This window comes from Grampus griseus (assembly GCF_964374135.1).
Source record: "Grampus griseus genome assembly, chromosome: 7".
NCBI classification, from domain to species: domain Eukaryota; kingdom Metazoa; phylum Chordata; class Mammalia; order Artiodactyla; family Delphinidae; genus Grampus; species Grampus griseus.
In genome coordinates, this window is record NC_139001.1 from 98344800 (window position 1) to 98368278 (window position 23479).

Genomic DNA, 23479 nt, shown 5'->3' on the forward strand with positions numbered 1-23479 from the left:
CTTTTTTCTTCCCTTCCTCTTTTGTTCTATTTCCTTGTGATTTGATGACTGTCTTTAGCATTGTTTTTGGATTTCTTTTGCCTTTTTTTTGGGGGGGGGTACGTGGGCCTCTCACTGCTGTGGCCTCTTCTGTTGCGGAGCACAGGCTCCAGACGCTTAGGCTCAACGGCCATGTCTCATGGGACCAGCCGCTCCGTGGCATGTGGGATCTTCCCGGACCGGGGCACGAACCTGTGTCCCCTGCATCGGCAGGCGGACTCTCAACCACTGCACCACCAGGGAAGCCCTCTTTTGCTTTTTTGTTTGTGTATCTATTGTAGATTATTGGTTTGTGGTTACCATGAGGTTTTGATATAGCTATATATATACAAGATTGTTTTAAATTGCTGGTCTTTTAATTTCAAATGCGTTTCTAATGTCCTGCATCTGTACTCTCCTTTTCTCATGACTGCTGGTTTTGATATCATATTTGTGTGTGGATTTCCTAACTTTACTGTATGTTTGCCTTTACTGATGAGCTTTTCCATTCATAATTTTCTTACTTCTAGTCGTGGCCTTTTTCTTTTCCACCTAGAGAAGTTCCTTTAGCATTTGTTGCAAAGCCAGTCTGGCGGTGCTGAATTCTCTTAGCTTTTGCTTTTCTGTAAAACTTTCAGTTTCTATGCCTTGTTGGGTAGAATATTCTTGGTTGTAGGTTCTTCCCTTTCACCAGTTTAAATATATCATGCCATTCCCTTCTGGCCTACAGAGTTTCTGCTGAAAAATCAGCTGATAACCTTAAGAGAATTCCCTTGGACGTTATTTGTTGCTTTTCCCTTCTTGCTTTTAATATTTTTTCTTTGTCTTTAATTTTTGCCAATTTGATTACTGTCTGTCTCGGTGTGTTCCTCCTTGGGTTTATCCTGCCTGGGACTCTCTGCACTTCCTGGACTTGGGTAACTCTTTCCTCTCCAATGTTAGGGAAGTTTTCAGCTATTATCTCTTCTCTATTTTCTCAGGTCCTTTCTCTCTCTGTTCTCCTTCTTGGAAACCTATAATGCGAATGTTGGTGCATTTAACGTTGTACCAGTGGTGTCTTAGACTGTCCTAATTTTTTTTTCATTCTTTTTCTTTACTCTGTTCCACAGCAGTGATTTCTACCATTCTATCTTCCAGCTCACTTATCTATTCTCTGCCTCCATTATTCCGCTATTCCTTCTAGTTTATTTTTTATTTCAGTTATTGTATTGTTCCTGTTTGTTCTTTAATACTTCTGGGTATTTGTTAAACATGTCTTGTATCTTCTCAATCTGTGCCTCCTTTCTTTTTCTGAGATCTTGGATCATCTTTACTATCATTACTCTGAGTTCTTTCTCAGATTCCATATGTCCACTTCACTTAGTTGTTCTTCTGGGGTTTTATCTTCTTCCTTCATCTGGGACATATTCCTCTGCTGCCTCATTTTGCCTCTCTGTGATTGTGGTTTGTATTCCACAGGCTGCAGCGTTGTAGTTCTTCTTGCTTCTGCTGTCTGCCCCCTCGTGGATGAGGCTGGTCTAACAGGCTTGTGTAGGCTTCCTGGTGGGAGGGACTGGTTCTTGCCCACTGGTGGGTGGAGCTGGTCTTGTGCCTCTGGTGGACAGGGCCATGTAAGGGATTTGTTTAGCGGGCAACTATGTGCTCAGGAAGACTTTAAGCAGCCTGCCTGCTGATGAGTGGGGCTGTGTTCCTGCCCTGTTGGTTGTTTGGCCTGAGGTGTCCAAGCACTGGACCCTACAGGCTGTTGGGTGGGACCAGGTCTTCGTGAGAAAATGGCGGCCTCCGGGAGGTCTCGTGACACTGAGTACTCCCCAGAACTACCGCTCCCAGGGTCTTTATCCCCACAGTGAGCCACAGCTGCCCCCTACCTCTGCTGGAGACTCTCCAATACCACAGGTTGCTCTGGCCCAGGATGTTATGAGGTCACTGCTTTTTATCCTGGGCAGTCGTGTGCACGAGACCTTGTGTGTGCCCTCCAAGCGTGGAGTTTCTGTTTCCCCTAGTACTGTGGAATTCCTGCAATAAGATCCCACTGGCCTTCAAAGCCAGATTCTCTGGGGGATCCTCATTCCATTGCCAGACCGCCAGGCTGGGAAGCATGACTTGGGGTCAGAACTTTCACTCCTGTGGGAGAACTTTTGCGATATAATTATTTCCTAGTTTGTCAGTCCCCCACCCGGCGGGTGTGGGATTTGCTTTCATTGCAGTTGTGCTCCTCCTACCATCTCGTTGTGGCCTTCTTCTTTGTCTTTGGGCATAGGATACCTGTTGGTAGGTTCCAGCATTTTTGTCAATGGTGGTTCAGCAGTTAGTTGTGATTTCGGTGTTTTCGTAAGAAGAGGTGAGCTCATGTCCTTCCTCTCTGCTATCTTGTGTCCACTCCTACTTTCATCTTGTGTATCCCTTAACTAATTATGGTAGTTAGTTGTTTTTACTGCTTTTGTCTTTTAACCTTCATACAAGCTTTATAGGTGATTAATCCACTACACTTACTATATATTTACCTTTATTAGTGAGATTTATACTTTCATATGTTTTGTTACTAATTAACACCTTTTTTCAACTTAAATGAGCCGCTTTAACATTTCTTATAAGGTCGGTTTAGTGGTGATGAACTCCTTTAGCTTTGGCTTGTCTGGAAAACTTTGTATCTCCTTTAATTCTGAATTATAACTTTGCTGGATAGAATATTCTTGTTTGGAAGTTTTGGGTTTTTTTTCCTTTCAGCACTTTGAATACAGGCATACCTCAGAGATACTGGGGTTGGGTTCCAGACAACCACAATAAAGGAAATATTGCAACAAAGCAAGTCATACAAGTTTCTTGGTTTCCCCATGCATATAAAAGTGATGTTTATACTGTAATTTATTGTGTGCAGATAGCATTATATCTTTTGAAAATGTACATACCTTAAGTAAAAAATACAAAGCAAAAACAATTAGAATCGTAGCATCAGTGATCACTGATCCCACATCACCATGAGAAATATAGTAATGAAAAAGTTTAAAATATTGTGAGAATTACCAAAACATGACACAGAGACATGAAGTGGGCAAATGCTCTTGGAAAAATGGTGCTGACAGACTTTCTAAACTCAGTGCCACAAACCTTCAGTGTGTAATAAACATAGTATCCGTGAAGGACAATAAAACAAAAAGCGGTAAGATGAGGTATGCCTGTATATTGTGCAACTCCCTTCTGGCCTGCACAGTTTTTCATGAAAAATCTGCTCATTTTATGGGGGTTCCCTTTGAAGTAACAGGTTGCTCCTCTATTACCATTAATATTCTCTCCTTGTCTTATAGTTTCACATTGTAATTATTATGTGTCTTGATGTATGTTTCTCTTGGTTCCCCTTGTTTGGAACTCTCTGGGCTTCCTGAAACTGGATGTCTGTTTCCTTCCCCAGCTTAGGGAGGTTTTCAGCCATTATTTCGTCAAATAAGTTTTCTACCCCTTTTGTTCTTCTCCCTCTGTGACTCCTATAATGTGACTATTAATGCACTTGATGTTGTTTCATGAGTCCCTTAAGCTATCTTCCCTTTTTTTTTTTTCCCCATTCCTTTTTGTTTTCTCTGCTGTTTGATTGGGTCAGTTCCTCTGCCCTGTCTTTGAGTGCATTGATCCTTTCTTCTGCTTCATCTAGTCTGCTCTTGAACCCCTCTCGTGCATTTCTAGTTCAATAATTGTACACTTTAGCTCTGTGACTTGTTTGGTTCTTAGATTTTCTCTCTCTTTGTTGAAGTTCTCACTGTGTTCGTCCATTCTTCTCCCACGTTCAGTGAACATGTTTAAGACTACTACTTTGAATTCCTTTTCTTGTAAATTACTTATGTTTCATTAAAATCTTCTTCTCAAGTTTTATCTTATTTATTTGGACCATATTCATCTTTTTCTCCCTTTTGATGACTTGTTTTGGTTTCTGTGAATATAGATGAAACAGCCACCTCTCCCCGTCTTGAAGGGCTGGCCTAGTGTAGGAGATGTACCTTGTCATTCAACCATACCCCAGCTTTTGGTTCTCTCTTCAACCTTTCCAATTGTCTAGGCAGCCTATTTTATTTCTAATAGGTTCCAGTAGTTGAGTGTGTGCTGAGATCAGTTAGTGTCCCAAAGAAGAGGATCTCAGCACCTAGATTCAGGCTGATTGGAAGGCAGACCCTCTGGCAGCAACTTTTAAAGATGCAAATATATGCAGTCCTGCAGGACTACAAGCGTAGGCCCCACTGGCCATCAGAGCCAGGTGATCTGGAGATGTCCCCTGGGCAGCAGTCACAAAATTGGGGCACCCATCTTGTGTTATTTATCTAACTAACTTACCTCATCACTGACTCTTAGTCCTACAAAGTTAGACTTAAAAATATATCCCCAGCCATGTCACTAAGTGAAAATGCAAATAGGAGATACATATATACAGCATATAGAATGTTATATTATGCTATTAGGATATATGCGCAGACCTCTTCTCCATGGACACATCTGTAAATGCATAGAAATAGGCCTGGAAGGAGGCATCCCAAATTGATGAGTGCTTTCCTCTGAGGAGGAGGTAGCATTGGAAGGAGAGCGGTCAAGGAGCATTTTCTTATCTGTCTGAACGTTTTTACAGTAAAAAGATGTATTCAGTACATATTTTTTAATTTTTAAAATTTATTTAAAGGAAAAAAGTTTACCGAAGTTGAACTGAAAACTGACAGTTCAGTGGCTTTTAATAGTTAAGAATAAAAAGACAGTGAAACTTAATTTTCTAAAATGGGCAATGGTTAGAAAATGTAGAGACTCTGGGAACTCTGTAGCATGTTCCTTAGAAATTAAACAGTGCTCCTTGGTCCCCCTACACATCCTCTGTCCGTGAGATTTATCTTACCAGACCAGCTACCTTCCAGGTTTCTCTAACAGAGTTACAAAAGCAATCCTTACAAACATGCAATTATAGAAATGACATAAAATTGCATGTTTCATATAAATCTAAAGTATTTCTTTACCTCCCACTTGAGAGTTTTAGGCACGTCAAGTAGCAATTCTCAAGGGAGAGGATGCGGGCCCAGATGGAAGCAATGCTTGCAAACACACACGCCTGCAGGGAGTCAGAGGGGAGGGAGCCCTGGCTACTGGTGGAATGTGTTGTATCCCTCAGACACACAGGGCGGCACATGGGCTAAAGGCATCACTTTGAGGTTCAGCTCTAGTATGATGTTGTATGTCCCAAAAGAAAAATAGTTCATTGATACAAAACGGCCTCTCTCTCTCTCTCTCCCTCACACACACACACACACCAAACGCTATTTTCAAAGTAGTCTTCCCCCCTGCAAAAAACAAAAGCATTTTGTGGTTACCTTGGCTGGCTGCTTTGCTCTATAGTACTACAGATTGGACAGCATGGGACCAGAATACTTGGTGCAAATCACAGGTGCTCTACTTTCTACAAGTGTGACTTTGGACGAGTTACTAAATCTCTCTGGCCCTTAGGATCCCCATCTGCAAAATGGGGATGATCTTGGGGCCCTCTCTTGTAGGGTTGTTGCAGGTAGTCAATGAGCTAGGAGCCACCTGAAGAGTGCCTGGCATTCAGCAAAGTATTTCATAAGCTTAGCTATGACTTGAGTAAACGTCCAGCTTTATAAAGTCAAAGGATTACCCAAGACACCCCTAATTTGATGATTATGCTGCAATTTGGACCTGACACACGAGCTCCTTAAGAAGGGCCCTCCAGTCTTAGTGGGAAGACCCTTGATGTGTCCACACAGTACGTGCTAATAAGGGCTGGCTGTGTGGTGCTGACTTGGCAAATGGCCATATGTTCTAAGGGCAAAACTTCCCTTGGAACAAGGCGGTGCTCGGCACACTGTCAGTCAGCCAGCCCCCCCCCCCTTCACTGAACCCACACAGGGCCTCTTTGGTAGTGATCTGATTTATTCTCTTCGGAGTTTGGTTTTTATTGAGAGAATTCCAGGATTTCAAAAAGACATAGTTGAGAGCCATCTCTCCGTGGTCGCTTATAAAGTACTAACAAACAGAGATAAGATCTTGAAGTGCAGCCTGTCATCCTCTCTGGCATGAGACAGTGTGAACCAAAAAGGTAAATAAAAAGAAGTTCTGTCTAGTACACAGTTTAAAGAAAAATGAACTTTGATTGTAAGAGCTCTTTATTCACTGGTACTGGCATCTCAGAAGCAAGGGAAATGATGCCCGCCGCCTTCACTGCACCTGTCCCGTATTTTGGGGGGGGGGGGCTCAACGAAACACCCTGGAGCAGTGCCCCGGCCACACCAGGTTTCTGGGCTGTAGGAGAAGGCAGAAAAGTGCTCTCCGTGGGGATGTGGGCTCAGGGTTGCCGTCTTCTGGCCAGTGCAGGCTGCTAAATCTGGCTCCTTTGGGTCTGTTGCAGGAATCATGTACCGCAAGTCGTGCGCATCCTCGGCCGCCTGCCTCATCGCCTCGGCTGGGTACCAATCCTTCTGCTCCCCAGGGAAAGTGAATTCCGTGTGCATCAGCTGCTGCAACACCCCTCTTTGCAACGGGCCCCGGCCCAAGAAAAGGAGCAGTTCTGCCCCAGCCCTTCGGCCGGGGCTCCCCGGCACCCTCGTGCTCCTCCAATTAGGCCTTTTCTTGGCACACTGCTGAAGCTGAAGGAGATACCAGCCCCCTCCTGCATCGTTCTTTGGGCCCACCTTCCCCCAGCCCCCTGAGATTTGTCTGGGTGTCCTTTGATGCTGGGTGGCGAGAGGAATCCGTGTTCTCTTTCTTTCAGTTCCTTGGCAAACAAACAATGGAAGAGCTCAGTGTAAAAACAAAACTTTGTGAGCTCCGGACGCATTCAGTTTGACTGAATTTTCAGTGTGTCCTTAATGGAAGGAAGGAGGAGGAATGGATACAGATGGGCCAACTCTCAGCGTTGAGGCCCGGTTGGCGGCAGCATTCGCCCTCAAGTGACACTTGTAAGCGGCCATCTGCTTTCTTCCCAGGCCCGTCTTCCACCCCGTCCCTGATGATGGGCGCACAGTTTGTTTTGGCACCGCTGCATGCAGGTAACGGTCGCTTTCGTGTGGGGAGGGCCCGTGGGCGCTCCAGCTTCCCTTCCTTCCTTGACAGACAGTCACACTTCATGCTCCTGGAAGCCATTTTCGGTGGCAGGGTTGGCAGGTTTCACCTCCGAGCTGGGATCCGGTGACTCGCGACTCAGCTGCTGAGGCTTAGGTTCGGGCTTGGCCTCGCTCTGAAAAGTGCTTAGGAAAACCTTGTTAGTTCTCCTTGCAGAGGAACTGGGCTGGGAAGCCAGGAAGATGAGCGGGCGGCGCGCGGAGCGGGCACCATCCGCGGCGGAGGCCACGTGGGCGCGCAGGCGCTTCTCCTGGTTGGCATGTGGCAGCGTCAGCCGGCAGCGCAGCACCTGCCCGAACACGCTGCGGAACTGCTGCGAGGACACGTTGTACAACAGCGGGTTGACGACCGAGCTCAGGTAAAAGAAGGTGTCCGAGAAGGGAAGAAGGATCATGTACGCCTGGAAGTAGGACTTGGTCCAGTCGTGCTTGGGTCTGGCCGCAGCCATGATCCTCCGAACCTGGTTGGGCATCCAGCAGACGGCCAACGTCACAACGATCAGCCCTGAGCAGGTGGGAGAGGGGAGAGACAGAGAGAAAAAGAAAAAAGTCATAAGCCCAGCAACAAAAAGATACCCATAAGATATTGAGCCCCTCAGTTCTGTGCTTACTGGCCAGGAAATGGTGCCCAATTTTCAAGTTGGGCTTGATTGATGGCTTTTTTTGCCACTAGCAAAAAAAAAAAAAAAAGAATTTAACACTGTTTCAAGGCCAGGGGCGTTGACTGTGTTAAAGACCATTAAATGCTATAGACAATTTATTTATACCTGTTGATGCCTGTTAATTTAAAAAAATGTTTTTGTTGTTTGTGTATCCAGAAAGCATTTGATGTAGTCCATAAGTCTGGTTTTGGCCTTTAAGGGATAGATGGATACAGTATAGCCACATCAGATGAAACAATATTTGTACTTTAAAGAGTGTTTGTCTAGAGGCAACCCAATGGTTATTTTCAAGACAGAGGGCAGTGGCAGCCCTTCGGTAACAAAGAAGGATATTTAGCGACACTAATTTTGCATTCAATTTCAGGGGAGGCAAAGTCAGGAGTAGCCTGTCACTGAGCGTGTGTTTTGGACGTGTATTTAGTAGGTGTGCACACCTGTAATTACAACGCTGCATCTGCAGCAGCACTTCTGTTTCTTTACAGGTGTTTTTAGATGTGTCATATATGTGAGCCTCATGGGGGAAAAAAGATAATTATCCAAAAACCATGGAAAATATAAAACTTGGAGTTCAGCGAGTAACTCACTAGCTCGCTGCCTTTGTGTCACTAAGCTGTACCGTCAGCAGCCCCGAAAAGATCAGGCTCTAGAAAGACACCCCTTAGTGGTCCCCCAGAGGATCAAAACTTAGTGGTCCCCCAGAGGATCAAAAGTTGACTGCACGGACAGATGCCTGAACGCCCACATACTTGCATTCTGAATCATGCAATCATTGCTCTTTCTACAACCTCTGACAGAGAAAAAGAAAGATGCTATGTACACCATAGACAACTGATATCACTAATGTCATGAGTATTTATCCACAGTGACCAAAAAAGTAAATAAGAAAAGGAAAAGCAGGCATCTGCAGAGCCTTTGCTGTCTTCTCTTGGGGACCCAAGACACCAGAATGTAAGTTTCTAGGTGGAGAGCTGATAGCTTAGAGCTTAGAGCTGTGTTTTGGATTTTCAAAAATTCTTCCTCCCTCTCCTAAATTTACATAATAAGAAGAAAAATTCATGCACATTTTCAAACCCTCTGATTCTCTAGGAAGCCACAGGTAAGTGATTGATTGTTGGCAACGACCCCTTCTTGCCTCTGATCAATGGTAAATATTTGATTAATAAATGCTCCAGGAAAAACAGCCATGTTTATCCATCCAGGGTTGGCCCACCCGCACACCCTCGCCTAAGCATCCCCCCTTGCCTGGGGTGGCAGAGGGGCCCTAGTTATGTTCTCTGGCACTGAAATCACGCAGTTCTCCCAACAACCAATCCTCCAAAAATCCCAGCTGTCAGCAAAGATGACCCGTGAAACCTGCTCTCCCTGTTAAATTTCCAAACAGGTTTGACAGGTTTATGGGGTCAAACCTCAGCCCACACTTGAAATACAAACCAATTTGCTTATTTCTTTCCTTTGCTACACTCAGTAAATCTAAAAATAAAACAGGCAAAGTAACATATTGATCTGATGAAAGGCAAAAAAAAAAATCACCTTAAGAGTACAGGCTGAGGCACCTAGTTCCAGCTGCTAGATGGGAACAAAAATCAACGTTGTTCTGATTGATTGATTACCAAAAAAAAAAAAAGAAACCTGCATAGGAAAATCGGGGACTCTAAGAGGCACGGGTGTGTCCAGTGTCCAGCCACCCCTGCTATTCCAAGTGTGTTCTGAAGTTATTTCTCCTTGTTTCTTATCTCATGTAGCTCTGGCTGAAAGGTTCATCTTGTTAATTGTGAAGGACTCAGGTAACTCACCTCGCGAAACAACATATCGTCACAAAGTTTTCTATCTTTTTCCCTTCCTTGCCACTGAATTTCAGAGAACAAGTACCAACCATCTTCATCTAAGGACTTATTTCTTAGAATGTGGAAACGGAGCACAGGGTTTTGGCTGTGTGCCATGCTCACTGTGGGAGGTTGTGCTTGCAGGTTTCTAGATTTCAAGAATCTAGAAAGGCAACGAGAACCACCTTGTACTTACCCTGGTTGAACATAGCACAGCTTCTGAAGCCAACAGAAAGAAAAGGCAGCAGTGTGGGGCAAAAGAGAAGTTAGTTACACGATTTTTCTTCCCCTGTCCTGTTCTTTTGATCTCTTGTTTACATGACCCTTATTCTCCCATTACCTACACCCCCTCTGCCTGGAGTCGATCGTTCTTTGATTGACCATCCCATCAAAAGGAAGCAGAGTTCCATAAAAGGCAAGACCCAGCATCCCCGGTCCAGACACGGGCAGATGAAGGATTGTGGCTGATGTATAGTTTTAGCCGGGATAGAATTCTTGCTCTGAACAGTTGAAGTAAATAAGAAGATGCGGAACCAGACGAGAGATTTTTTCAGTGATGAGAAAAAGAAGGGAAAGGTTAGCATTCTGGGTGGAGAAGTAAACAGACATGAAAGAAAATACAAATTTGGGGAAGAAGCGAAACAAGGAACTGAGTTGAAATGGTCAGGGATTAAAAGATGAGGCACTGGACAGGTCCTGAGATGTAAGAAAGCACCACGCCGATTGCTTATTGCGTTTTCCCTATGTTAGTTCAGTGATAAGTGCTCTCTGCTAGTTTCCCATGCATTGCTCACAACAACCTGCTGAGATCAAAACTGTTATTATCGGATCCAAACTGTTATCTTAATTTTCTAGCTGAGGAAGTTGAGGCTCAGAGGTTAGTTACCCAAGGGCTAGCTATAGCCAAGACACATGCTTGCTGGACTCCAAAATCCACAAGCTATATATATATTTTTTTCTCCAAGACAATATTGTCTCTCACATTGTCAATTTGAAAAATAAAACAAAGTAAACATGAGCCATCATCCCACCATACATAATAGGTATTAAACAAACAGCACTGCCCACCAGAAATACAAGCCACATATGTAATTTAAAAATCTCAACCCCATTCAAAAAGTAAGAGGTGAAATCAATTTTAATGATTTTAATCCAATATGCCCCAGATACCATCATTTCACACACGGTTTCAACGTGCAACGAATCAAACTATTCATGCGATGTTTTACATTTTCTTACATGTCTTACTAAGTCTTTGAAACCCAGTGTGGCTTTTACGCTTACAGCACATTTCAGTTGGGACCAGCCCCCTCTGGCTAGTGGCTACGCCACAGGTTAAAGTAACCCTTCATAGACGCTCCCCAAGGCAGCAAGGCTCCCACTTTCCTTCTCCTCCCATTTCCCACTTCCCAGCCACACACCCCACAGAGTCCTGCCAAACCAAAGAAACCCTCACAGAATCTCCCATCTAGCCTGTATTTATCCTCCTAAGATTCTGACGATGCAACCAAGGTTGAATCTGGATCGTATTTCTGAATACACATTCTCCGCTATAGCGTAGACCAAGTCGATCCAGTCTTTTCACAGAAAGCCTTCCCTATAAGGGACTACAAATTATTTAAAGCATAAATAATTGTGAAAACACACAATTTTATTTTGCATCCCTCATTCTAAGCCTTGCCTAGCTAGTCATTCTGCAATAACACAGATTGTGCTGCATACCTGCCAGGGCTGCTAGAATATACTTCCCCCTCTCAACTGGAGATGGGGAAAATGGAGCACTGGGCACCCAGGTACAGTCAATGGACAGTGTAACAGAGGTGAGCCTTGGTGGTGTCAGAAGTCAAACTAGCCCCCTTATAAAATGGTCATTTTATAATAACAAGTGAATTGCTCCTTTCTACGTTTGAAAACAAAGTTCATTATTTTAGGTGACACATTGCTGAGAATAAACACCATGTCCAACAGTGGCTTTTTATTCTGACCGTTCACAACTGGTTCAGCTCCAGTCCCAGCTACTCTGTAGCCGAGACAAAGCTTTAAAGTTTTACTCACGCCTTAATAGCATATTAAAGGTTTGACTAAAGTTACGTTGGACTGCAATCCATTTGCACTTGTATATTACATTTGGAAAAATCTAGAATGCTTCGGTCTGTGTGGTGTAATCTGTAGCCCGCAGGTAAATGACTTCAGTGTGAACTTGAGTGGAGATCAGTGAACTGAACTCAGTCACTGAGTAAAGCACGTAAACTGTTTCAAGTGAAACTGTGGCTAGATCTGTATCGTACTGCCGACAGCCGTGCACTCTGCGTTAAGAAATACCTTCCCGTCTTGCCTGTTTTCCCACATAAAGTACTTCCATTTTTCCTCCTCGATCACTGCACTAAAATGACAAGAGCCCATTAGGCGGTGACACATTTATTCTCAGCAGAGTACTGTTTAAAAAACAGAAGTAATGCAGACGTCCAACAGCGTCCTGCGCTGAAGCCCGATATTTCAACAGCGTTCAAGTCAGCCTGCTTGGTTGAGTCTTCAGAAGGGCATTAAGCTATGCCGCCTGGGATGTGGCGGCATCACACATCCGACACCGTGTGCTCCGTTTTCTCCCCTCCAATCTTTAAAGCGAAGGTAACTATTTGTGAGTCCCCCAGAAATGACTCACAGTCGTCAGAAGACGGGACAGCAGGAAGAGAACGCCCTTGTCCTACAAGTGACAGAACTGAGGCTAAGTGATTTGCTCAAAATCTCACAGGTCACGGTGGCAGGACCGCTGCTCAGAACACTGGATTCCACCCGAAATGGACCAAAAATTATTTTTAAATGTAGTGGGATGGCTTTGTCTTTCACTTTTTGGCTCAAGTGCTAACCGTTCACAGCATGGAATTCAATGAGAGGCAGGTCCACCTCAGACCCCAGCCAAAGTCAGCACAACAGCTCGATTTAGAACCAGGATTCCGTTTTAGAAGCAGGTCCCTCAAGAACAGGCACGTGACAAAGCTCTGGAGCACACATATTCCCCCCAGAGGAAGCTGAAGTTCTCCCAAAGGAGCTGAAGAATGTTTGCAAAACGAAATATGATTCCAGGTCATGACCTGACGAGCAAGCCTTAAGGACACCATTTATCCACCCGATCTGTCCATCCATCCATCCACCTATCTGCATCTGTCTATCGGTCCATCCATCTGCCCATCCATCTGCCTTACGTAAGCACCTGCTACAAAAGAATATCTAGCTCGTCCTAAGGAGGAAAGATCTGGATATTTGATCCTTCCTCAAGTGAAGTTATTTTGTTTGCTTTTAAAGAAATCACCAAGATTTACTTTTCCACCTGTTAGAGCCCCGTTTCACTGAATCACTGAAGCCTCGATTTAGAATTTCAGTGATTAGCAGAGCTGTCCGTCTCTTCCTGCCCCAATATTCCAATTTCTCTCTAACCCCAACCGCGGTGAGCAGGAGTCAGAGCCCCTGTCCAAGGCACTGACGATAAAACGCTGAGAAAGGTGAGGCAGCCACAGCCTGGTGACGTTTTGCAAAGGGCCACGACGGCAATCTGGACAACATTACGGCAGCACTGTGCAGGGCTGGCTGACCTTCCCACAGGTGGGAACACTCAGAAAATTAAAGGAGGGAGACTTCCCTGGCGGTCCAGTGGTTAAGACTTCGCCTTCTAATGCAGTGGGTGCGGGTTCGATCCCTGGTCGGGGAGCTAAGATCCCCCACATGCCTCGGAGCCAAAAAACCGAAACAGAACAGCAGCAATGTTGTAACAAATTCAATAAAGACTTTAAAAATGGTCCACATCCAAAGAAAAAATCTTTAAAATAATTAAAGGAGAGTAAGAGTTGGTTTACCTGGAAAATGGCAGTCAGGCCGAGACACAGCACGAACAGGGGATGGAGGAATGCAAGGGCCACTCCTTTCTGAGAGCGGCAAGGCTCAGTGTGGCCAGAACAAAGAGCTGGGTGGAGCAGGTGGGAATGGAAGTCAGCGAGAGAGCACTGCATCTGTTTGTTGGCAATAAATTAACTTGCATAGAGCAGTGCGCAGAACACCTGCTTGTCAACCGACGTTTAGAATCACAGTTGCCGGTGGAAAGTAAACATATGGTTGGTCGAATGGAGGGGCCAGGAAGAGGCAAATACATCCGAGCAAAGGTTTTAGCGCTTTCTTGAGTTCTGTCGTCGTGTTTGCCAGTCTGCTCTTGCCAGCCAGCTGAGACACTGACTCACTCGCTGACTTCGACCCAAGGAGCCCAAATCAGCGCAAACCTTGGTTCAGTCTCTCACCTCTAAGACAAGACAGCGGTTCTCAAAGCGGGGGTTCCCGGAACAGCAGCATCAGTAGTACTACCTGGGAACTCGTGAGAAATGCACAACCCAGACCCGCTGAATCAGAGACTTGCGGGTGGGACCCCTGGGGTTAACAAGGCCACTGGTTGGTGCTGTTACTCAAATTTGAGAACCGCTGGTCTAAGAGAAGCACAGATGGAGGTGGAGCCTGGATCAGTGGGCATTGGTGTGGCCTCATCACCACACCACGCCGTCACGGGCTTGCCTTTGAAGCATCCCATTCGAACGAGTGTACTACGGCTCTGACAGTAACTGTGAAACTACTCCTACTGGCTCCTCTCCTTCCCGAGGGCAGCCCTACCTCTCTTCTCCCTGTCTCCCCTTCCTTCCCCTTTCCTCTCCCTGCTCCCCTCTCCTCTCTTTCCCCCCCTCTTTCTTTACATGTTTCTCCAGTAAGGAAAGCAATGGCGCCTCTCCTTTCTCTGCACTGTTTCTTTCCCCCTTTCTCCCCTCCATGTTTTCCCAAGGTCACCATCACCAAGCCACGTCCAGTCTTGCTTATGTTGCCAGCACGCACCGCTTCCCTTTTTCTTCCTGGATGGCTTTGAGACCGTGGCTGGATCAATCAGCCGCAGGCACGTTCCTTAATGGCTAACAGGTGGCTTTCTGGAAGGATGGCCACCACTCATTGCTAAGTTTGCCAGTGGAAAGTAAGGGGCTTTGGAAGCAGCACAGATGGGTTCTGAGGAACACAGGTGATGGCTGTGCACTGGACATTCTCCCCCTTCTCCCCCCCCCCGGCTGAGAGCCACTCCATGTCCTCTGACCCTGCCAGGGCTTGCCTGGACGCCTTGTGGTCACTTTTTCCACGACCCCATCAGCTTAGAGCCCTTCATTTAAAACTCTGATCTGCCACCTTGTTCTCTTTCCTATTGAGAAATATTCTTTAGGAGAAGGTGAAGAGCTGTTGGGATTTGGTTTTCAGAGAAGGGTGCAGGTCACAGCTTTAAAATGATGTAAAGGCCACCGATGGCTGCTTCTGTCCATGAGGACAGATGGTTTGATGTCCCATCCCTGCCCCAGCTATTTGACAGAGCCCAGGAAAGGAGGGTCCCCCCAGTGTGGCTCCAGCCACCAGAGACCCAGATTCCAGATGGCCTGCAATTTGCTGAGCATCTCATCCATCCCTTTCTGCTCTATAAACTTCAGTACAAGAAGAAAAATTATAAATCAGTACAACAATATATGTATTTCTAAAACAAGCCCTCCTGTCTGGAAGCTGTAGGACACCCCCTTGCACTCAAAGCATTTAGGGTCATCATTGTGGTTTAGTGCCTCTGTTCCTTTTCCTTTATGAATGCATGGTCAATGATCCACTGAAAACTGTTAAATAAATATTTTTCTATGTGGCTCTCAACCGTATGTAGCTGTGTGGCTTTCTATGCAGTCTGTTCTGAATCAGCTGATAGTGACATCCCTGTGTCTGGGGTAGCTACAAAAGCCTGTAGCTATTTCTCAGCAGACAAGTGAAGCGGAATTCTTCTTCCCTAGTAACGCACAGCCCAGGTGCGGGTGGTGGTCACGGGGACTATGGTGCCCTCCAAGCCTGCGGGGGAAGCGACAGACCGTGTGATGACGGGGCCATCCTCTCCAGGGATCGACTCACGCCACCCCTGGTGATGGCGGTGCTACTTATAAACACTGCTTCACGGCTGAAAGGCTGCAGTTTCTAAGAGAATTTAGCTCCCTGCAAATGGTAGAGAATTAAAACCCCAGAATGCAAGCACTGAAAAGAAAACCTCACAGATGAGTCTACCGGTGGGCCAGCAGAAGCCTCAGAGAAGCGGGAAGAGGTGCCCAAATTCACACAGCCCAGGAGTCCAAATACAGGGCCTCCCAGTCTTACGGTGTTTCGCACTGGTCACGAGCTCCCCCCAGAGCCCGGCGAAACCAAGCAGCTCTCGGATGAAGCGGGGCTCAGACAAGCCCACGCAGCAGAGGCAACACGGGCATTTCAGGAGCGCGGAGAGGCGCCAGCGCGCCTGTGGGTCCCAGTTCCTGCTCGAGGCCCCTCTGTGTCGTGGTACCGGGACCCTGGGAGAACCACCATTGGGTGCTTGTGACTGAGGCAGGCCAGGCCCGGGTGGGGCAAGCAGCCGTCCCATCTGTTCTTTCCGGTCTCCAGGCCCCCGCACATGCTGACCACTCTGCCTGAACCACATCTTCTTCGTCCTCCACTACTCCTTCTCTGTCCCTTCCTCTCTCCTCCTCTCACGCCACTGCCGTGCTTGGTCCAGCTCTTATTCTACAAGTGTCCGCAAAGTGTCACTGCCTCTAGGAAGCCTTCCTTGTCTCCACGAGGCTCTACCAGGTTCCCTTCTATGAGATCACCAGCACCTTTACCTCCTGCCCCTGTCATTATAACACTGTAGTGTAAACTAGACCATAAACTCCATGAGGTCAGGAGGTTCCATCTTCACTGTCATATCCTCAGCATGTCACAGACCATCTTTACATAGTAATTGCTCAATAAACATGTGCAGGAGGGAGAAGGGGTGTTGGAGGTCAGGTGAGGGGCTGGATATCCGGAGAGCATTTCACTTGCATTCACCTCATGTATATAGGATCCATTTGAAGGCCAGCTTCCCCCTCCAGAGGGGTCAGTACACTGAGCCTACTGACACCAGACCCAGTGCCTAGATCATTACAATCCCCATCCTGAGGAAAAGAGGAGGAGAGAGTGGGACTTGAAAGAAGGAATCACCTTTCATTCAAGCAAGGCCAGAACCCCCAGGTCCAAGAAGGAGGTCCAGACAGGGGTGCGGAGGTTTGGTTCTGACAGATGCCTTCAGACGCCAGCAGCCTTAGTCTCCCAGACCATGCACTACTATCCCAGCCCTGTATTCTCTGAGCTATAAACCTGTTTCTTCTCCTGTTTCTCTCCAAGATGGCCTCATGGGGTACAGAGTGCAGATGAGGATCAACAGGTGAAATAGGATCTAGAAAAGACACATGTTGGAGGACATTCACTTGCCCCCAAATACTCACTTCAGGGACCCCCTAAATCACGGTCCCCCATGAAGATGCTACAAGTCTTTATCAGAGAGCTGCAGCCCCCAAACCCAAAGCCTAAGGGTTGGGGTCTGAACCAAAGGGCGAAACTCATAGAGAAATGAAGAGCAACCGGTAAAGGTGGCGGGAGACTATTTCTCTGTTATACACTATGTGGCCTCAGGAGAATGAACTCCTGCAGTTATGACCCTAAATGCACCTGGGAACAACTTGGTTGTAGAGCGAGAGGGTTTGGGGAGAGCAGAACATGAAGATGTTTAACTTCCCAGATTAACACCCCTCCCACTCTATGCCTATCATACATTTTCCAATGACATATATCCTAGCACCAGCACCTTTGTCTCCCCCTGACCTAGGCAACTCTGCCCACCATGGGATGCTCAGACTTTATCTCTAAAGCTCGAACTTCCTCTATACAGAAGCGGAGATTACAACAGCTGCTGGGATGATTAGATGAGATAATGGACATAAAGTGCTAAGTACAGTGCCTGGTACCAGATAAGGGCTTATTGTTAGTTGTGACTATCAGCACCTCTCTGATCGTCTCCCATCTCCACCGCCATGACCATGACCTCCACCTGCGCCACCATTACCATCTCTGGCACCGTGTATACCATCATCACCAGCTCCATCTCCCCTTCCACCACCATTACCACCACCACCACCTTACCACCAACATTCTCACTGCCACCAAGGTAGCTCCCAGAGGTCAGAAATCCAGAAGGCTGACCAAAACCACGAGATGTCAGATACCTTCCAACCCTCAACTCACAGATAAGGCTCAGAAAAATTCTGTTGACTTTACTAGGGTTTTCCTGCTAGTCAGTAGCAGACAGAGGACCAAGACTTAGATCTCCTCACTTCCAGGCCAAACTTCTTTCCACCACCTGGAAACGGGGCTCTCGCCACTCTGCCCTGAAGCCCTGACTCATTTATCCCTCCTTCAACACACACATATAGGTTTTGGGGGTTCAAGGAGCTAGAGAAGCAAGGAGTGGAGACTGTAATAAAGAAGGAAATTGATAGAAGGTAGTATTGTTAAGAAGAAGGAAAAATTCCAAATTCCAGGAAGATGGGAACCCTGAATGCCTCCCCAACTTCCTGCCCTTTCACAATTCCTCTCCAGGAAGAATGACAAGGGGCAGGGAGGCCCCATGACTGTCTGTTATCTGGTTAATAAGGCTAAGAAGGCCTCCTCTCCAAATGACCCCATCCTCTACTCCACTCTCAGCACACATCCACACCCACACCCAGCGCCCACAGCATGTTTGCACATGTCCCAGTATAGGTGCAGACTGAGCTATGGTACTAACCCGCTGGGACCTGGAGCCACACAGACCTGGGTTTGGATCTCAGCCCTGCTATTACCAGCTTTGTGCCCATGGACTTATGTCTCTGTGATATGGATGAAAGAGTAGTATCTACTTCAAGGAATTATTGTAAGAAAAGCTGAAGGAGATACGTGTATACAGAGCACAGAGCACAGCAATGGGCAGTGAATGGCCACTCCTACTACTTACTATCCAATCCAATCAGCTGCCCAGGGTGGAGGTAATACCAGCTAAAGTTAATGCAGTGCGTGCATTTCAGACACTCTTCTATGCCCATAACGTACACTCACTCATTTAAACCGTACGAAAAGCCCCTGCTGAATTTCACTGCTATTACACAGATAAGAAAGTTGAAGTATGAATAGGTTAAATGACCTGCCTAAACTCACACAGCTGATGAGGGCAAGGCCAGAACTTAGACCCAGGCGGCCTGGTCCAGAGTCGATGCCGTTGAACGCGCTGCCCCAGCAGCCTGCCCTCAGCTGGACAGTCCTTCGGGAGGATGGAAGATCAAATGCTTTCTGAATCCCAAATTCAAATTAGGGTACTCCGATGCAAATTTCTTCTTTTTAGGTGTCATGGTAAAAAACTGTCAAGAAATAAAAACCCCCTCTAACACACTCTATGACAAGGAAAGGTATCACCTTGAAAGGGCCTCTTTTCATGTCAAGTGAACACAATAAACTTTCCTGTTATTGTACCAGAAGCTTGATGGAATTCAAAGAAGCGAACTGCCTTTGAATAGGAGTCTGACTCCTGCAGAATGTCTGCTTTTGACTGGATTTATTTGATGGAAAGCAGTAACCTCTGCCCCATCCCCACTCCCATGCACAGGAAGAGTTCGGGGAAGGATACTTTCCTATGAAAATTCATTTAATTTCGGCACTGAAGACTATTCTCACTCATCGTAAGCTGATCTTCCCCCTCCCCATAAATACCATCTAGAATTTAGCTTCAAAGTAAATTAGATAATGAGTTCAGCTCCCCTTTATCTGCTCATATCATGTAAGTTAGCAATGAAATTCCTGGAACAATCTATAACCAAATGTCAGAACAGGAGGCAAAAAAATGAATTCAGCTGATGGGAGAGACATCAAAAGAGGTTCACGAAGAATCCAGGCTTATATCTGTGTTTTATTTAAAGCTGAGGGTCTCAAACGAAATCCAAAAAGCTCTCAGAAGAGTTGAGGAGATGGTGTCAGGCTTCTAAGATAGGGTTTTGTATCAAGAATGATCGGATGAGGATGCCTTCCTGTTAATGATTTGAAAATGAAATTACTGCAGCATGACCTGATAAGAATAAATCCCTCCTGGTGGGTTTTCTTTTCAGAGGGGCAAAAAGAACTTTGAGGAAATAGTCTCGCAAATTTGGGAACATTAAGTATCATCTCCCCTATCCAAGTGCAGCAGTAACTGTCAACGATGTGCATTATTATTCATATTTAGTAAAGCCAGTCCTGTCCAACAATAACATCCTGCTTTAATTTTTAAAGCTATTCTGCATCTGTTACCTCACTTGCTCTCTCCCCAACCTGATGACTGATGGCAGTGTAATATAGGGAAGAACGAATCTGACTCCATATTGGATGTGTTTCTTTTACTTCAACCTTTGTATTCTATTGCTTTTGCTACAAGTTAAGAATGTTGCCTACAGCCTGAAATAGACAGGATGGCCCATCCTCAAGGCTCTGACCTTTAAAGGTATAACATTTTTCCATTCATATAAAGATAAAAAGTTTCAGGACAGAGAATAACATCTGTCTTGTTGGAAGTTTACAGAAACATCCTGACCTGACCTAGGCAGACAGCTGCAAGAACAAAGGATTCCCCCACCAAGAAGTTTGCAACAACGAGCCACATGCCTCCAGCTTTTAGTATAAAAGAAGCCTGAATTCTAACTCAGGCAAGATGGTTCTTTGGGACACTAGTCCACCATCTTCTTGGTCTTTTGGCTTTCCAAATAAAGTCACTACTCCTTGCCCCGACAACTCGTCTCTCGATTCAGTGGCCTGTCATGTGGTGAGTAGTACGAGCTTGGACTCAGTGACAGCAGAGCACCTCTGGGCTCTGTCCTCGCTCTATACTCATCTCACTCACCCTCTCTGGATACCACCTCCATGCCTCTGACTTGAAATACCACACCTGGGGATACGCAGGTCCCACATCAACGTTGCCAGCTTCAGTAGGCATCTACAGCCAGCCCCCAACTCAATGTCATGTCTTGGGTAGCTCATCTGCACCTATACTGGGACACGTCCAAACTGAAGTAATGACCAACCACCAGCTGAAACCTGCTCTCCCTCCTCTGCTCCCAATTTTAATAAATTCTACTGCCATTCACTGAGATTTTTCTAGCTGCAAACCTGCAAGTCATCCTGTTCTACTTCCCCATCACTCCCAAATCCAATCCATCTCTAAGACTGTCACTTTTCCCTCCCCCATCTGTCCCCTTCTCGCCACCTCCACTGTAAGATCCCTAATGGGGCTGCCCTTATCTCATGGCTGGATGAAGCAGAAGCTCACTGACTGGTTTTGTTCGAAATCACTCCTGCCCAAGCCGCTCTCCAAACAAGCCAGGATCATCTCATTAAGTTGAAAAGTTCAGTCACCCCCTTGTTAAAACCTTTAAATGGCTTATTACTGAAACCTCAGAATAACTGAAACCTTAGAATAAAGTTCCAAAGCTTTAACAAGTCCTATAGGATCTGCCCTAACTTATTCCTTCAGGCTTTCCTGTACCCTGTGTGCTGTGTCTGCTTCCAACACCTCACCCTTTCTCATTTCCTGGAGCCAGCCAACTCCCCCTCCTGCCTCGGGGCTCTTATCCAGCCAGGCTTCCTTCTCCTCACCTTGCTTATTCTTATCCATTGTTCAGTTCTCTGCTGAAAGACCACTTCCTCCAAGAAGCCATCCAAGACCTCATGTCTGAGCCCCCTGTTATAAGCTCCCATCACCCCATGCTTCTTGGCCGCATGCTGTACGTTTGGACATATTTAACTTGGAACGTGTGTCTTTCATGCCAGTCTTCTCAGCCATGGGAGCTCCATGGGGTTCAGGGCTGCGTCCGTCCTGTTCTACCTCCGCAGTGCCTGGCGCAGCATCTGGGACATGGTAGGTGCACAATACACGTAGGAAGACCTGCCAATCTGATGCTCTAACCATATAGTGGGGTAAGTGGGTGGGTGCTGCTGGCCCTATTTTTACAGATGAAGAAGGTGACATGCATTACGCTGAACCTATTTGGTTCAGGTTACAAAGAAAATGAGTGGAAGACAGAAAGCCTAAAACCCGGGATCTTCTAATCAAGATGTTCACAAATTCAAGTACATCACCCCCATCACACATCTCCATGCCTGTAACCCAGAAATCCAGTCCTACACCCTCTCCCAGAGTTTAGCCGAGAGGGAGGCAAGCATGGGACGTCCCAGCATGGGGTGAAGACTTTCACCCAACCTTCGTCTTAAGGCAACAGCGTAACTATGACCAACGTAGTCAAATCACAGAAACATGGGCTTTCAGACCTAGAAGGATCTCAGAGACGACAGATGATTGTGCTTATAAAATGAGGACTTGTCTCAGGTTTCTGAGCCCCTTCCCAGTAACAAAACCCTGGTTATTTGACTTCCCTGTACTCCAGGATCCTCCTGCAAAAATTATGGGATATGGGGCTTCCCTGGTGGCGCAGTGGTTGAGAGTCCGCCTGGCGATGCAGGGGACGCGGGTTCGTGCCCCGGTCCGGGAGGATCCCACATGCCGCGGAGCAGCTGGGCCCGTGAGCCATGGCCGCTGAGCCTGCGCGTCCGGAGCCTGTGCTCCGCAAGGGGAGAGGCCACAACAGTGAGAGGCCCGCGTAACGCAAAAAAAAAAAAAAAGTTTAATAAAGAAAAAATTATGGGCTATGAATCACATTTTACAAGGATATTGTATAAATTAAATTAGACACTATACTTACACTTTTTAGTATTTCCAGGTTTACAAATTCAAGAGATTATAATTATTCCCTTATGTAAAGTCCTCAGTGATGCCTAAGCGCCTTTCAGTCTTGCTCTCAGAGTACGGTCCATTGCATCCCCCTGAGAGCATGCTAAAAATCCGGACCCTCATGCCCTACCCCAGAACCGCTAGTCAGAATCTGCATTTGAACAAGGTGCCCAGTTAATGTCTGAGCTACATTCCAGTGGCCTAACTTCTCAGCATCACATCGGGGCCCTTCTCCACCTATCTGCTGTCCTCCACCATTCCCTTCCTGAGCCCCAGGCTTTTCCAAATGACTCACATTTCCAGGACCTACCAGGTCTTTGCCCAAGACGGATTCTAAGAACCTCCCGGAATTTACCTGCTCAAGTATTCTCTCCTCTGGGAAGGGCTCCCTGACCATTCAAAGAAAAGGAATCTTCCCGGACCTCGTCCTTGCTTCCATGACAGCTGAAACACACCAATGTAACTATGAATTTCCACGTCTGGCTGAAAGAACGTGGAGAAGCAAAGCCCATGTCCCAGCCATCAACTTGTGCCGAGTACAGCACAGTAGGGCCAAAACTTGTTCACTGGATGTATGAAAAAGAAATTTAATTCCATCAAAACATGTACCAAAGTCCCATCCTGAATTTCCAACTAAACTGGAATCCTACTGCACCGACACATATAAATATATTACACACACACACACACACCCCACATACACATCATTGTATTGCTTAGGATAATGGTACCTTAAAAATAATTTTGGACTTACAGGAGAAAAATCAGAGACCACCTTCCCAACCCCACCCCAGAAAGATGTGCAAAGAACAGAGCGGCTTCAGGTTGTTCTAGAACCAGGATACAGACAGGGCAGGAAGGCAGTGGGACAGCACCATTTTCCCTGAGGCAGGCCACCTCCTGGCCTTGAATGGGTGAGAAACAGGACCCTTCCTCTCTCCCGCCAGAGCTCTGCCTGGTGTCACGCTAGAATCTGCAGGTCTCTCGGGTTTGAAGTGACAACAAATCTAGGAAAGGATGGAGAAAATTGCAGGAGACTGAAAAGCCTCTTCATGCAAACAGTCCCACCCAGGAAAGGCAGGCTGGGATGCAGAAGGTGGCCAAAGCCTCTGGGCATCAGCTCTGGAAACTCTGCAACTCCTCCACGCTTCCCAGAACAAACCTCTACTGGGGGCAGCCACTGGCAGGAGTAAGGTCCAGGTG

The 23479-nt window shown here is 46.4% G+C and overlaps 2 protein-coding genes and 1 pseudogene across 3 annotated transcripts in view; 2 read left to right on the plus strand and 1 right to left on the minus strand.

The window, feature by feature from the left end:
• The window catches only part of LYPD1 (LY6/PLAUR domain containing 1), a 49027-nt gene extending 42380 nt beyond the window's left edge, over nt 1-6647 (plus strand). The window contains exon 3 of the mRNA XM_082658896.1: nt 6407-6647. Coding sequence (XP_082515022.1) covers nt 6407-6642 — 236 coding nt within the window. The 3' untranslated portion in view covers nt 6643-6647. The remainder of the gene's footprint in view (nt 1-6406) is intronic.
• Nucleotides 6648-7088: 441 nt separating this feature from the next.
• Nucleotides 7089-23479, minus strand: part of GPR39 (G protein-coupled receptor 39) — a gene marked incomplete at its 5' end in the record, with an annotated part of 226192 nt that continues 209801 nt past the window's right edge. Inside the window, one exon of the mRNA XM_082658895.1 lies at nt 7089-7623. Coding sequence (XP_082515021.1) covers nt 7115-7623 — 509 coding nt within the window. The 3' untranslated portion in view covers nt 7089-7114. The remainder of the gene's footprint in view (nt 7624-23479) is intronic.
• Nucleotides 17526-23479, plus strand: part of LOC309824946 (large ribosomal subunit protein P1-like) — a 101185-nt pseudogene continuing 95231 nt past the window's right edge. Inside the window, exons 1-3 of the transcript in view lie at nt 17526-17659; nt 21171-21272; nt 21382-21406. The product of the transcript in view is annotated as a large ribosomal subunit protein P1-like (transcript). The remainder of the gene's footprint in view (nt 17660-21170; nt 21273-21381; nt 21407-23479) is intronic.